Source organism: Lathamus discolor, chromosome Z (assembly GCF_037157495.1).
Source record: "Lathamus discolor isolate bLatDis1 chromosome Z, bLatDis1.hap1, whole genome shotgun sequence".
NCBI classification, from domain to species: Eukaryota; Metazoa; Chordata; class Aves; order Psittaciformes; family Psittacidae; genus Lathamus; species Lathamus discolor.
In genome coordinates, this window is record NC_088909.1 from 90,655,129 (window position 1) to 90,672,208 (window position 17,080).

At 35.7% G+C, this 17,080-nt stretch overlaps 1 protein-coding gene across 1 annotated transcript in view; it reads left to right on the top strand.

The window, feature by feature from the left end:
• The first annotated feature begins 1,205 nt into the window (after window positions 1-1,205).
• Window positions 1,206-17,080, top strand: part of LOC136004829 (3',5'-cyclic-AMP phosphodiesterase 4D) — a 353,696-nt gene continuing 337,821 nt past the window's right edge. The window contains exon 1 of the mRNA XM_065661714.1: window positions 1,206-1,474. Within this exon, the coding sequence (XP_065517786.1) occupies window positions 1,206-1,474 (269 nt within the window). The remainder of the gene's footprint in view (window positions 1,475-17,080) is intronic.

Genomic DNA, 17,080 nt, shown 5'->3' on the forward strand with positions numbered 1-17,080 from the left:
AGTGATTACAGGTCTTTCTCCATTGTCAGTGAGTTATGAACAAAACCAAGTGTTTATAAAAATTTTCTTTCAGTATAGACAAAATGAGTTATTTTAATTAACAATGAGAAAAATAAATCTCAGGATTGACTGACAAATGTTTTGTTGGAAAACTCCAACAATATCTTATTTGCATAATGCTGTGAAAAAAAACCAGATATTCTAAAATTTGAATTTAATAGCAGTATGTATTGACCAAATAAATGCAAGTATTTTTGCTTTTTATGTTTTGGAAGTTCTCTTTTAATATCTTTTGATAGTTTATTTCCCTGCCAGCTATGAATGAAGAAAGGCACTTCCTTAGTTTAAGCAGTGGTCACAATCATATAATAAATTAAGAACATCTCATGAAACAGACACTAGTAGTTGTCCCAGTCTGATTTCGCTTTGTGTGCAGATCTTGTTTTTATTTTAAGTTTTCCTGAAAATGTAAGGTAGCAAGTATTAGCCTTTTCTAAACACATTTGAAAACTAGTTGTGATAAACTGAGTTGAGGTTGGGGGGATAGGGGAGAATAGAGAACCTAAACTCTTTTTACATTATTTAATTGTATTATTTGTTAGTTAGCTTAAGAGGCTAAAGTCTGTAACCTTGATTTGTAAATGAGGGCTACAAAGATAAATACTTTAGATCCTGGAAAAAACAGAAGTTATTGAACAGTCCCCCTCCCTTTCAGCCCCCCCTGAAGATTCAGGAATAAGCAAATGGAAAGAATAACCAAACAAAATGAGCACGCATCATACGTTTAAGCCCTCCTCCAGCACTTTCTATGTACATAAGCAGAAGTCACTCAAGCAGCTGCAGCACATTAGTTCCAATAGTTTAACAGGCAGCTTTACAGCTCTGACAAAGGCTGTGCTAAAGCAGTTTCTTCCTCCCGTGCTCACTTGCTATGATAGCTAATAAGTGATCTTTGGCAGCAGGGCTGTAAAAGGAGTGGTAATGTTTAACAGGTTTCTGTAGAGGAGTTAGCTTGCTTTTTTCTTTGTTGATCATTATCTATACAGAGATGCTAAGGGCAGGTGCCACAGATTGAAAACAGAATAGGCTGAACTAGAGTTGTAGCTCTGCATGGTTCTTGGGAACTGACTTAGAAAGAAAATATTTTAAGCAGTTAAGCCAATATTTGATTGTATTAGACCTTAATAACAACTTATTCGAGAAGCATGGCTCAGGCAACAAGTCCAGACGCTTTCACTGTTTCTGAAGGGGATAATTCACGTTGCCAAAATCCATGTTTAAATGAAGATCTTGTGAAGACACTGAGAGAAAACCTGTTGCAGTATGAAAAGTCCAGGACATCTAAGAAATCTTCATCTACTTCTCCCCGGATGTGTCCAGTTATTTCTCCTCGAAACTCTCCAAGGCTTTTACGCAGGATGCTTTTAAGTAGCAACATACCAAAACAGCGGCGTTTTACTGTGGCACATACCTGGTAAGTACTGAGAAGGTCATAATGAAATATCAATTAGATTTTTTTCATAGAGTATTTATCTTCTCGGGGTCAGTGTTTCTAGTTGTCAGTTCGATATCTGCATGAATCCCTCTGGTTGAAAGAGTCATTTCTAATGTGTGGGCAAGTGAATTTCAGACCTGAAGTTTAAAATAGTAATTTATATAAAGTAAGAAAACATGTTTGCTTACACAAAAGCTGCTTTATTTACCCCTCTTTCTTAGGTAATAACTCCTTTCTTCCCCTCCTCCTGAAATAAAAACTGGAGTCTTAAGAAGGAAAAGTATTTATCTCATTCTGTGCTGTTTAAGCTAGAGTGATTAGGCAACTTTTTTCTTTAATGATTCTTTAAAATATATTTTATTTATTTATTGGCAGTTTATGACTCTTCTGCCCCTAAGCAGAATAACCAGTTTGTTTATCTTTTAACAATGCTCAAATTAAGAAAAGATGAATGGTGGCAATAGACATTGTTTTTTATTAAAGCAGCTACTAAAATAAACAGAGGAAAGATGGGAAGTGAACCCCTTGCTAAAGGATTCACTAGTACTACTTTTTTGGCAACTCACTAATTTCTTAGACCTGTGTTTTTGATCAAATCTATAAAAGACATTAATTTTGTTGCATCCATCTTCTGTAAAACAACAGCATAGTTTCATTACTTAATTTATTAATTTTTAAAATGTTTCACATGAGATTATTGTAACTCAGTGATACATTCCTGTTTGCTTTGATGGTCCTAAGATCTTAATGTGTTTTTTTCTTGTGAGATTCTTTTCCCCTATTATATTTCAAATAAAAATGTAAGATAAAGAAAAGAGGGCAGTGAAATATGTGCAAAGAAAGTAAGTCATGCATTCTAAGAAGCAAATAATAGGCCATTCAAGTTTATATTAATTTATCTGAAATTAGATTTATATCATAGCTATGTGGCTGGTATATTCGTTGCACATTGTATACATGTGTGGCTAAATCTTTACTACCTATATATTTGTGCAGCTAAAATAGTCTTTTGATTAAATATTTTTAGCTTTGAAAAGAATAAGAAAAAACAAGTGAATCTTGTTACTTAGAGAATATTTGTTTTAAAACCAGAGTACCTGGTCAGAAATTGTATGTGTAACAGAGAAAACTTAATAAAATTAGGCTGTATCACGTTCCTTTAACAGTTATGCATAAATTCCAACAACATTAAGGATCCCTAGCTGCTGGTCTGCATTAAATAATTTATAAAATAGTCTGTACATAAAAACATGCAGGTTAAAAACAAATAATTCAGACAGAGCTGGTTTACATTGGTAAATCTTATTTATTACATGGTAAGATGAAAATAAATGAGAATTTCTGAAAGTTTACAGAGGGAGATAATTGCGTGTTATTATGTATGTGTTATGACAGTTGTTGTAGAGAGTTTAAGATGACAGAGAAAGGAAGGGTATTAAAAGGGACAGGTATGAAGTGACCAAACAGGTTTAGGCAACATGAAAGGGCGAAGGCTGGCATAGTATTAAAAAGTGAAATTTGGTTTAAACGCACTTCCTGTAGTGAGCCTCAGAAAGTTTTGTGTTTGTTAGAGTGCTTTTTTCAGCATGACGTGGAGTGCAGGAAATGCTTGGGGTATTCCCTAATATGTGAAATACTAGCCCTGAAAACTACTGTGGTTGAACCATTCATAGTTATTTCTAAATGGAAGACTGGCTCATTTTAGCAGCACAATTTTTATTTTTATTTTTTTTTTTTTTTGCCTGCAAGTAAGGAAGTAGAGAGACAAGCAGAGAGTTACAATAAATTACCTGAAAACCTGCAAAGAATAGAATCATAGAATAGTTAGGGTTGCAAAGAACCTTAAGATCACCTAGTTCCAACCCCCCTGCCACAGGGACAGTATCGTTTTTGAAGAGAAGATGGAGGAGAAAATAGATTAATCTTAAGCAATGATATATGTGATCAAACCTACATGTGTTCAAAAGGAAGCAGAAGCACTACTGTGGGCTTACAAAATATAGTTGTTCCTAAATCACATGAAGTCCATAATTACTGATACATCTTCACTTGGTTATCTATTTTCTAAACTGAGATGCTGTTTGACAGACATGGTTTCTAGATGCTTTGGCTATATAGGCACTATGGTGGTTTTAATTCCATATCCATATAATCCATTTTACGCAGTGCATAGAAAAAAAGTGCTTTTGAAAATGGAGCAGTCATAAGGTGACTTAAAAATGTTGTACTATGGATGATCCATTCTGGTTTTAGTATCCATAGTTCCACCATAGGTACAGCCTTCTCTGCAAGTGCTTGAATTTTCTTGTATTTCTGTTTCTGTGCTTTAAGTGTGGGTCATTAAATTAATGTATACATCTTTCTTTTTTAGTCCCTGACATATAGACATTATAAATTTTAACTACATGATCTTATTCAAGCCACCAATATGTTGGACAGCAATTCTGACTTTGAAAATACCACTAATTTTATAAACATAGTACTTTCTTATGTTTTCCTTATGATTAGGAGTTTATGTCCACTAAGTCCAGAGCAAGAGCCATGGAGATGCTCAGAGGGCTGGAGCACCTCTCCTATGAAGACAGGCTGAGAGGGCTGGCGTTGTTCAGCCTGGATAAGAGAAGACTCCAGGGAGAGCTTAGAGCAGCTTCCAGTGCCTAAAGGGGCCTACAAGAAAGTGGAGAGTGATATTTCACAAGGGCATGTATTGATAGGATAAGGACAAGCTGAAAGAAGGTAGTATTAGGTTAGATATTAGGAAAAAAATTCTTCGCAATGAGAGTGGTTAGAGACTGGCACAAGTTGCTGAGAGAAGCTGTGGCTGCCCCATCCCTGGCAGTGTTCAAGGCCAGGCTGGACGGGGCTTTGAGCAATCTGGGCTAGTGGAAGGTGTCCCTGCCCATGGCACAGGGGCTTGGACCTAGATGATGTTTAAGGCTCCTTCCGACCCAGACCATTCTGTGATTCTATGCCTACAGGTAACATAGGACCACGAGGATGATCAGGGGACTGGAGCACCTCCCGTATGAAGACAGGCTGAGGAAGTTGGGGCTGTTCAGCCTGGAGAAGAGAAGGCTGCATGGAGACCTAATTGCAGCCTTCCAGTACTGAAGGGGGCCTATAGGGATGCTGGGGAGGGACTCTTTGTCAGGGACTGTAGTGACAGGACAAGGGGTAACGGGTTAAAACTTAAACAGGGGAAGTTTAAATTGGATATAAGGAGGAAATTCTTTCCTGTTAGGGTGGTGAGACACTGGAATGGGTTGCCCAGGGAGGTTGTGAGTGCTCCATCCCTGGCAGTGTTCAAGGCCAGGTTGGATGAAGCCTTGTGTGGGATGGTTTAGTGTGAGGTGTCCCTGCCCATGGCAGGGGGGTTGGAAGTACATGATCTTGAGGTCCTTTCCAACCCTAACTATTCTATGATTCTATATAAGTAATGTATAACACTAAAGATACTGTTGTGTGTTGCAGTGATGCCAAATACACCCACCAAGGACCCAGTGCACCAGAATAACTCATTTAGATTGTACCCAACTCCCTGATTTCAAGGCTCCAAAATCCCATTCAGACACAGTCAAGACATAGGTGGCAGATTGATGAATTCTTCTGGCAATGCAGTTCTTCCACCTTTCTCTCATAAGGACCATAGCTCTTCCCTGTCATGGTCTGGGATGCAGAAACCAGAGCTGTAACCAGTAAAATGCATTTTATTTATTATGTGACTATTATCCTTTCACATGAATAAATGAGTTATAGTTTTTGTCATATAACAGAGATAATTGGTCTTGTAAGGACTGCATAAATGGTCTGGATGTGAACTATCAAAATGCCTTCATTTTTTTTGTTATGTGATGAGGTTTGCAATCATACGATGCAATGTTCACATACATATCCATTTACACAGTGGGGCAATGGTATATTATGTAAAAGGCATGTAACTACTTGTGATTAAAAAAAATGTTGTAGTATGTAAGCCTTTAAGAACTCTTTAAGAAGCCACAGGCGATCCCAGGCACAGCAACGGGTTGGGCAGAGAAGAGATTCAGAGCAGCCCCGCGGAGAAAGACCTGAGGGTGTTGGTCAATGAGAAAATGAACACAAGCCGGCTTCAGTGTGCGCTCGCAGCCCAGAAAGCCAGAGGAGGGCCGCAAGAATGATCAGGGGACTGGAGCACCTCCCATATGAAGAGAGGCTGAGAAAGTTGGGGCTGTTCAGCCTGGAGAAGAGAAGGTTTCGTGGAGACCTCATAGCAGCCTTCCAGTATCTGAAGGGGGCCTACAAGGATGCTGGAGAGGGGCTCTTCCTTAGGGACTGCAGTGACAGGGTGAGGGGTAATGGGTTTAAACTTAAACATGGAAGTTAAGGTTAGATGTAAGGAAGAAGTTCTTTACTATGACAGTGGTGAGGCACTGGAACAGGCTTCCCAAGGAAGCTGTGAATGCTCCATCCCTGGCAGTGTTCAAGGCCAGGTTGGACTGAGTCTTGGGTGACATAGTGTAGTGTGAGATGTCCCTGCCCAAGGCAGGGGGATTGGAGCTAGATGATCTTAATGTCCTTTCCAACCCAAACCATTCTATGATTCTAAAAGGGTTGGACCACTGTGTCTTCTGAAAACCACATCTTGTGTAAGAATTGTCATGAAAATTGTATACAATCCATGCCATTTTTTAGAGTTCTTAAGAAACTGATGGAACTATTTCATTAAATCTGTTCTTTCTGTACCAGTTGTGTTCAGGAAGGCATGAATTAATAGTTGGGGGTTTTAAAAATTTTTTTAATAGGAGTTTTCTGTGCACTATATATTCAGAAATTGAGTTACGTAACTTGATTTTGCTTACGAGACAGTAATGGACAATTTGCCAGTATTTTTTATAACTCAGAGTTCATCCCTAGCCATAAACCTCACGTATTTTATTAGTCCTTCTCTCTTTCCTTTTCTTCTTTATCCTTCCCCAGCTGTAACTCTCAATTAATTCTAACACTTGAAAGATACTTCTAATTTTAGGATTTTAGAAAGAGAAAATATGGCACTGACAGTGAGTTGAAATTGAAAGTTTTAAGTGGTAGAGATGCATGGGGTCTTCATTTTTGTTGGAGATGTATCTGAATAATTTGCAGCTTCACAGAGTGTTAGTTAGTCTTGTCTGTAACTGTGAAATTAAAACAGATTATCTTGAACTTTTGGCCTTAATCACTCTCAATCTATAGACAGTATGAGTCTACAGTCTGTAGGAAAGAACCACACCAACTGAAATGACACAGGTGTGTCAAAGCTCCATGGACAGGAATTTGATGTACTCCAGCAGAAACCAATCCATGTTCCCCAGAAATCCGCATTACATTGTATTACTGTAAAAGTAATCACATAATGCTTTATTATTCAGGTTAATACATTGATATGGCAACATGTATTACAACGAGACACAGACAAGATAAATAAAGTGCCATGCTACGTGCTTGACAAACTGTTTCTGGGTTGTCTTGGTTGGGTCTTCATAAGGCTTTTATAAGCCGCCTATTACCCCACTGCTGTTTGGTGGGAGAGATAGAGTGGGATCATACATGCTGGGATTTGTGAGAAGAGAAGGCCTTCGACTGCAGGGAAGGAGACTGTCAGCTCCACAGCTGCATGAACAGCCAGTGCATGTGAGACATGTCCAAAGGTCTGTGGAAGGATGTTTAGATACTTTAAATCATACAGCTTTAGTTAACTCATGTGGGAAGTCAGCTTTCCTTCATTTTACATGAAAAAATCCTCTCTGTAGGAAAGAGAGGAAACACAGGAAGCATAAATATTTAGAGCAAGATAGTAAGGTCAGTGCAACATAGCGACTAAATTATATCTATTTAGTTGGAAGGATGAAGTCATGACATGCATGTACTTGATTTTGTTTTGCCTTAATTTTGCAGTCTTAGTACTTCTCAGTGAACAAAACTGTTCAGTTATCTTTCCTCTGTTGTGTATAACTTTCAGCAGAATATTTGCTGCCTTTGTGATTTGTGTGCGTTTAGATACAACAAATATGACCATTTTTTTCATTATATAAAGTGGGTTTATTATTCATGGGTCCATTGTCAGTCTTCCCCTCTGATGTCCTCTCTCTGGCTCTTCTAGGGTTCCTTTAGTGCTTTCTGATATTCAGGGGGTTTATATTTTTGCTTTTTAGATTTTTTATTTATTTATTTTTTAAACAGGCACCCCAAACCTAACTATTTAATATGATTATTAACTTTAAGAATACAAGTATGTGCTCAATTATACAGAGTACTTTCATCTGAATTCAGCCAGCCTTTGTCCCCACCCATAGTAAATAGTTTTACATTGACTTTGGCATTCAGATATGAAAACTATAGATTCCTTAGAAATAGTTTAGGTAGATAGGGGTAAGGTGTGCCATTTTAAGTTTCAGGAATGTAACTGACATAAGGGTACTGATAAACTTAGGTCTTTGTTTATCTTTATTGCACAATATCTTTCTGTGCACTTTTAGCACTAATTGCAAAAAAGAAACAACAAGGACTTGAGGATTAGTTACAGGTAGATTTCAGAAGAGCGACATGCTTATACTTGATGAGGTTCTACACTGCCTGGTTCAGTATATTTATTCTGAAACTCCTAAATTATAGTGAAGCTATGCCAAACTGGGACTATAGTCTTTTTCTCACTACATTTTTTTTCTAATTTTCAAGATGTATTTTCTTCAAAGATTTTTAATGCCTGTCTATGTTTCCTCTCTTTGACTACACAGTGCTTTTCAGGAACAGAAGCAATTACAATTTAGTGTATGAAAAGCATTTCAAAAGGAAGATCCATCAAAGGAGAGTAGAGTGATAATCATGTTAAAGAACACTAAGGAAGGACAAGATTCATAGTTTCTCTACCCTTTGTATGTGTACTCTGTACTAACAGCTGAAAGGACCTAGGTATGTGCAGAGTATTTCAAACTTCTTTGTGGGAAAAAAAAAAAGACTGTTGTGGAAGAATATTTCAAAGAGAAGCCAGATTACAGCATATTTTCTCCATTTAATTAGATGCATGTACTCATGAGATTAAAGGAAGTGTTTAATCAGGTTGCAGATGCAATAAAATTTAATTAACAATAACAGCCTTTTGGAACAATTAAAGTAATATGTAAAGTTTAGGAAGAGAAGATTATTTAAGAAAGAAAAAGATAAGTTGCACATTTGCGTATGTGACAGTATTTGTTTCTGTTCAATTATCTGAGTTTCTTATACTACTTCCTTGCTTTTTCTCATGTTTTACTCACAGTTGACCAAACATTACATAAGGTTTTAGTCAAGGTAAAGACCGGCATATTACAGAGGACTTTTTTATTTTCAGCGAGCCTTTCTTCTGGATGTTGTCGCCTCGTAGATCTGATATTTCTTCCTAAGTGTCAATAGCTGAAGTGCTTTTTGTGGGCCATGCTATTGTCTGATCTGTGTCTTTAATGGCATGTTCTGCGTTGGGCAGAATTTAGGAGAAATTCTAAATAATTTAGAAACAGTGGAACTGAGTTCATGTAGCTTAGTGGTTACCTCAAAAGCAAAGGCTATTTTTGCAAGAGTGCCTTTCCATCAGCAAGTTTTTATTATATCTTACAATAACTGTATCACAAGCTATTATGTAAAATTGCAAAGGTTTTAATTATTGTACCCTTTCAGCATGATAAATTCTCTGATTTCCTTAAGCTTTGTTGTTTGTTTTGTTTTTTGTTGTTTTGGGTTTTTTTTTTCTTAAAGAATTTGCAAAATTTTCTGGTAGTTTTTGTAGCATGTTTGTTTTAGCTTACTGTGTAGCATCTTGGGAAGCCAAACAGTCTTCCATGTTGTTTCTTAATGCATCAATTTTGCAAACCTGGTATCCTTCATTTTGCATGTGTACATTGCTTTTTTATTTGTGATTTGCTAAACTAGGTTATTTGTTCTTGCCCCAGCGCATTAAATCCTGTATTTTTATTTTCTGCAATTTGATACATTTCCAGTGTTTTATACAAGCTGAAATGGTGTTGCATAGTAGCCTTTTCTGCCATTTTGAGTCTCAAGACTCCACTGTACTTAAATTAAGGATTTCATAGGTATTGTGTAGTTCCATACACATAAGCTCAAATTTTCAAATGTGTTGTAAAACCTTCAGGAGTTTATTTTCCTTTTTCACTTCTCATAGCAATTCATATCTCTTAATAGATATATTTCTTATGGGAATAGATATTCTTTCAGTTTCTGTAGCACGTTCTAGCAACTAGCTGGCTTTTCCTTTCATACATTCCTGAAGAGCTTAATCTGCTTTGGGATTTGTAGGCATTAATCTACTTTTTTTTCCTCTTCTGTATCTCATGAACTTTTGGGGGTTTTATACTTGTTTCATCTTGTACCAAGCATGATTTTTCTGCTAGTCGTCTTAAAACTTAAGATCTTAAGCTCTAAAACTTGAGCTTAAAACTTGCAAGAGTTAATTCCAATAATAGATGAATTAACATTTAAGTAAGAAATAAGAGTGGGAGAAGAGTCTCAGCAACTCTATGCCAAACTGCTAGTCCTGTATGGAGCAACTGTTGACTGGAACCAGCAATTTTTACTCTGTCAAAGGGTAAAGTACTGGCAGACTTCTGATTTATATAGAAGTGCAGTAAAATGTTTGCTACCAAAAGGCCTCTTTCTGAGGCCAGTTTTAGAACTGGTCTCTAGCTTGGGTAAGTTACTGGTGCTTATACTATGTCTACAGGTGAGTGTGACCACTCGGTTGTGGTGGGATGCACCACCAGACCTGTTCTTTCACTCATGCCTAACTAATGGTTGACCTTGGTTGCGAGATAAGATTAGCAATATTGACATCTCCCTTCACTGCAGAGTTTAAGGAATAATCTTGTAAAACCTCTTTTGCTTTATACTATTTAGATTAGCATATTTACTAATTTTATACTAGGTGGACTTTCCATTTTCTAACTCCTCGGAATTCAGTGAGCTCCCTTATCTTCTTTATCCTTCACCAGACATGGCATGACACTACATGGCTAACACTTCATGTTAGCACAGAACTTCTTTTCTAGTAGTTGTATATTCCTCTCCTTAGTAAACATTTAGGATCTCTATCCATTATTTTTAGCAGGTTACTTGTACTAAGTCTCTGCATTCAGTTCTTTTAAATAGAATACAGAATTAATATAGCAAAAAATTAAATTTTGTGCATGCATGGTGTGAAATGCAAGACAATAAGGACATACTCTGTTTCATTTAGTCTTATAAGGAAACACTTGTGGGTATGTCATAATACTTTAATTCTAACATTATGGATTGTAGTTCTCTTAGACAGTGGTAAGATATCTTCTGTGTTCTTTAGTGTACCAAATTTATCAGGAATCATTAAATATTCTTAATTATAACAGATAGAACTAGTAAGAGTCTCCTTACAGCGAGGTTGATTATGATAGACTAGTAGTCACAGAATTCTATGGACAATAGATTGTTCAAGTAAGCTTGGAATACCTTAATGTGTCATAACATGTGAGAATGAATGATGTACAATTAAATACATTAGCTTTATTTACCAGTCCAACTTTAGCTGGAATATCTAGTAACTTTCATAGTGTTCTTTACTGCATGACTTTTTCTTTGGGATTGTCTCTTGATAGTATTGCCTTGAATATATTTTGTGTTATTTTTTTCCAGCTTTATCTGATGAATATACATTTCCATAGTAAATAAGTTAAAGAAAAAGTAGGCATCTCTTATATGCTTTTGAATATTATAAGAATTTTCCATTTGTATTCAAATAATCAAACAATTTATTTGGCCATTACCATAAATGTAATTTTGAATTATAGAAGAAGTATACAATCACAGGGAACATATGTTGTTTTCTGTTGGGGGATGGGAAGGTTCACTGAATGATGAATCAGAAAAGTTAGCAGTCTTGCTGTGCAGATGTAACAACCTTTAAAATCTACTGTACTTTCATAAGCACAGTCATAAGCAGTAAAATCTAAGTTATTTTTAAATATCATCTACCTCTTGGACTTCTTCTTTATTATGCACATTGACATAACAAAGATTGAATTCTCCAAAGGTGTTAATTACACTCATAGCATGTAGCTCATTACATAATCAAAAAGAATAATAATGACTTGTGTAAATGCATGCTGTCATGGGAAATAGATTAGACCACATAATTAAATGTAGAAATCTAGCAAGATCAAAAAATATATTCATTAAAACACCTAAGAACTGACTGCACAATGAACTCTATTCTCCATATAAAAAATAGTTTACTACAGAAGAAATATTTGAAACTTACAAACAAGTGTTTCAATGGTGTTTCTCTAAGTATGTATCGCTTTTTCCAAGGGATGCAATGTACGTGAGAGCCAACTTAGATATGCCAATTACAAAACAATTACTTAAGAGCAATTATGTGCTGAGGTATTTCTTACTGTGATAGTCACAGTCTGGAGACTTCTGTGTGGTTCTTCTGTGGATGTGTCATGGATGCATTTCACTTGTAAGAGAGGAGCATCGATGTACTTTATTGGTATAATGAAGTTCAATGGTAAATGTGATAGTGGTTTAACAAGACTCGGTGGCAAGGTACACTTGATTAGTTACTTCATAGAGGATAGCATCAGAAAAAAACTGTTAGGGATACCCTCTGAGTCATGAGGTTCAGAAAGGACTCTGTTGTTTCTAAACTCCTTCTCAGAGAGGAATCTAGGTGCAGCTAGTTCTACTCCTAGTCCCAGTCTTGGTCAACAGATAATGTCTCAAGGATTATATGTGCACAGTTAATCCTCTATATCACTTAGCTAAGATTTGGAAGTTTAGCATGCTATTAATCACTTACTAAGAATCTTTTGTGGCAAGGAATCTCTTAACCTCAAGGAGTAACCTTGACAAGCATACCAAGCTTTTAACCTTTCATCAACACTAGCTTGCCAACAAAAACAATATTAAAATGCATGTTTATTTGGGGCAGGGTGGAATGGGCTATGAGAAAAATTAAATCCCATCATATGATTTTTGTTAGCAATTTAAGAAATAACATGAAGGCTGAAGCATGCTGAGTCCAAGACTGGAGTGCATCCTTCAGTGTGCAAAAAACTTCTCAACAGAAAGTAAAGGATTTTTAGTCATGAACCTTAGGATAGAAGTTATTAGAAATTTCTTAATGAAATATTGGGAAATAATGACTTATTATGTTGAAATATGTAATTTTAAATACGTCAGAGTTTTCTATGCCCTTGTCCCCCAAGTAATTGTTGAGAGTAAGGCATGACTTGTTCTAGCTCACCTAGAGCTGCGCAGGTGGGAGTTCTACCGCACTGTGAGATACAAATCGCAGTATCGTGTATTCCTTTCAGATAGGTGGCAATGAATAATAAATATAGTATATTAAACTTGTAGTATAATTACTTTATTATGTATTATGTGTGATATGTATATTTTGTGACCCAACAGCATGTTCTGCCATTACTCCTGTTCTAAATATATACTTATTTTCCTTTAAGCCACCTCTCCTAGCAAATTCACAATATACTCAGCATCCCTATCTGAAAGTTATTCTATATATTTTCCTTTTATATAATAAAAACTTTTTTTCTTATCTGTTTTATGGGGTTTTGATCCAATCTGGAAGTCTTTTTAAAGATCTCAGTGTGATCTTGATAGACCTTAATGTACACACTGCTCCCTCTTCATAATGGTGGTCTGATACCCACTTAGGAAGGTCAGTAGTTTAACAGCCATTCTTCCAGAACTTTGATTTACTTATATTGTACTACATGGAAAATCTTCTGTAAGAGAAAACTTAAGTATTTTGCAGGTAATAATCTTGAATGTTCACCAGATTTTGTCAGAACAAATGTCTAATCTTTTCTATGACATATTCTATAATCTCTTAACATCGTTCGTAAGATGACAGCCACTAAAAAGATGTGCTTTGCAAGAATACAGTTTGTCAGTGTTCCCATCAAGTAAATATATAACACAAAAAATTTAAAACACGTCTTCACAATTATAAATATTTTCTTCAGAATCTTTGTAGAGATTGTTTTTGATGAGTTGTCCAACTCCCTTTTCTGTGTAGCATAAAATACCTGCCATCTCATTGTCCTGCTCTTCATGTAACAGCTGTAGGTTTTTTTAATAATAAAAAAAATAAGCTTCTCAGAGGAGGATTTTATCTCTGTTCCCTTCAGAGGGTTTATTACAACAAAGAACTTGATCTCAGTGCTCATGAATTTAAAGAACATGCCTTCTGAATATATGGGAACGTATCACTAAAAGTAAATATTTTTTATCAATTATTTTTCAAACTCAGACAGAGCTAGTTTAAAATTAATATTCAATGCATTATTAAAAATGAATTAATTACTAAGTATTTTCTATTTTTAAATTAAACTTGACTCTGTATAAGCAGCATTGAAAAGGGTTTTTACAACCCCTTCAGTCTCTGGAGCATCTGCTGCAAATGCCATTGATACGTTGAGCAGAAGTGATGTGATGCGTATTTCATTTGCATGTGTGTGTGTAAAAATAAAATCTCATCTGAGTCCAAGGAGGAAAGTCTCTATCTTTCATTTTCCTTATATTCTCAAGCTATCTAGTTGTTTGGACTACATGCTGCATTTAATTACAAAGTCACTCTAAACATACCTTACACAACAGAAAATGCTTTGTGTGCTGTGGCTTTGCTACAAGGTGCTACTTGCATGTCCAAAGTGCAAAGGTCATCACCCATCAAAATTACTAAATCTATTCATGTTTAAATGCCTAATTAAAAAAAAAATCATCAGTTATTTGGATGCACACAATGAAATGTCACTGTTAAAATACATAGAGAAGGTAAGGGCTGGTAAAAACATGAAGTGACCTTGTAAAAGCTGCGACCTTGTAAAAGGTGTTTGGTAATATTTTTTGAATGTAATCTTGTATGATGAGCTGAAACTGTTCAGTAGTTAATGTTTCCATTCACACCCTTTTGGTAATAGAAGATTATGATTTCATTGTCATAGAGGGAGTTACACAGAAGACAAGAAAGAATGACTTTGACATGGAAATTCCCTAGTATTATAAAGGTCACCCTTTCTCTACCAACAAATAAGGTGGCATATGTAGAACTTGCACTTAGAAATCTTGATTGGAAAGTTCATGAAGTCTATATCAGAAAAGACAAGGGATCTTGCAGACTTCAGTGTATATAAAGTGGAAAAAATACTTCAATAGAAGGATGACATAGTTCTGAATAGGAAATTTACTTTTTTTTTTAATACGGTCTTCATTCTTTAAACTAAGTAGTTATAGAAAGTGAAATTTAACTCTTTTAATAATGTTTAAACCTTGGACTAGACTTAGCTCGTCTATATTCTCCAAAGCTAATATTTACTAGCTTTTGCATAATTAATTCTATCCATACAATAATTTTATAGTGGAAGCACCTAATTTTACTTTGTCAGAGTACTTTTGCAAAGTAGTCTGATTACATTTTGCAGACAATAAGGTAAAGACCTCATGAACAGCAGTAGTGTTACATAAGGAATTTGAGATGAACATCTGGAAGTAGCAGGCTAGCTTATTTTGAAGCAGATGAAGTTATATGGGTGAGAGTAAGAGGCAAAACTCGAACAGCTAGTAATAATGCCTAGTCAGCAACAGTAAGATTTAAGGCTTAGAAAAGCTGGAGAAAAGCATGTATCATAACGCTGGGGCTTACATGAAAGTCATCTGATTGAAAGGCACTAAAATTGACTCACTTTTTGTCTTCTATGAGACTGATGATTTCTCAGTATGTTGACTAATGGTCAACATCTATGACATCAGACTGATGTCAGTATGAGGTCACCACGGGAAACAAAAAGGTAAATTGCAGTTATGCATCTATCTTGCTCTGTTGAAATAAAGCATTATTGCTGAGTGATTGTTATGTGCAGCACCCATTTAACTCTAGAGAAAGCGCTTCTCAGTTCAAGGAGAAGGTTTGTGCATTAACAAAATATAAAAAAAAATTCCCACTCACAATGCTAACAGGAAAATAAGTGCTATGGTTACTGAGTCTTGTAAGCAAATACAAGTAAAAGGATACATGGCCTTGTGGATATAGTGTGAGACTGAGTCAGAATATCCTGGGATTTTAAACATAGCTCTGCCACCAGTTCACATTCCTTGGATTTGGCAGAGTTGTTTATACTCTATTGTCCTAATTTCTAAATACTTGAAATAAAACACTATAATATTTATCTCAGGAATGTTTTGTTAATATTTTTCCAATGCTTTCCAAGTATGCAGTGCTATCATTGCTCACAGATCAAGAGAAAGTTCACTCTTCATCTTCTAAATATTAAATACCCATTTATAGTTTCTTGTGGTGTCAACATTCTAGGTATTGTAGGAACCTCAGAAAACATGGTCCTCGTTTTGAACTTTTTAACTGTAGCAGAAGCCAAACCAGTACAAGTTATAGGGGATTTTTCTTTTTAATTATAAGACTACCCAGTAATCTGCAGCAAAGATCTGGAACATTAATGTAGTTGAGTATGACAAGTATATCTGGACTCATTTATCTTGCTTGTCATCAGATTTACCATTTCAGGGATATACCACACTAACCTTGACTATGCAGTTCAAAGCTGAGCTCTGTCTGATTCACAGAAAGAGCAGGCAATGTAAAAGCATACCTACTTTCAAAAATGTATGTTTTTTGACCAAACACAGTTTAGTCAAAAAGTCTGTAAAACTCGCCACAGTTTTACTGAGTACTGCTTCTTTCTCAGATTTGGCATATTTCTGTAATGAACACCTATCAGTGACTCAGGTGGAAGGAGTGTGGTGACTAGCTGGTGCCTAGTTGAATTTGTAAGGGACAGTGGTCTATTTTCTCTGCTAAACTGAAGATATGAAGCCAAAAATCAACTTCAGAAAATAGGTGTACAAATTAAATATTAAAGAATGTAAATTTGGAAATTTTAAGTATAAAGAGCTTACTCTCTTAGTTTTTTAATGAATTTCAATTTTACATTCTGCTTCTTGTACATACATTTTTCCATACTGACAACTGAGGCAATTAGTCCACAGCTGTCACTGATGGCATTGCTTTTAACAAAATGTCTATCATGTGAGTAGTGAGTCATGCTGTAGATAACGGGTTAAGACCAAGGTGACAAAGCAAACAGTTTCTTTGCAGTGTGACACCTCTTGGATATTGTAAGGGTTATAACTTTCCTGAGACCTTCATATGTTCTAGTTCTACACCTGTAGGCCTGTAAGACCCCTGAATTTTGTGCAGAGCACTTACCGAAATTGTATGAAGAAATTATTTTGTTCCCACAGCTCTGGAAACATCAGCAAGTGATGAAGAAAGTAAAAGAAAAGGTTATCATTCTAATAACTTTTATATGGACTTTGGAAACAGAAAATGTTTTTCTTCCATTGCAAAGTGGGAGTATTTGTATGGTGCCAAATATACTTCTTAATGAAAAATTCAAGCTGGGGCAATGCATATATTATAGTACTGTGAATTACAGAAATTCTTCATGAGGTGAACTGTTTTAAAATTGTTTCACTGTGAAGAAAAGAAAACATTTTAAAACCAAAATA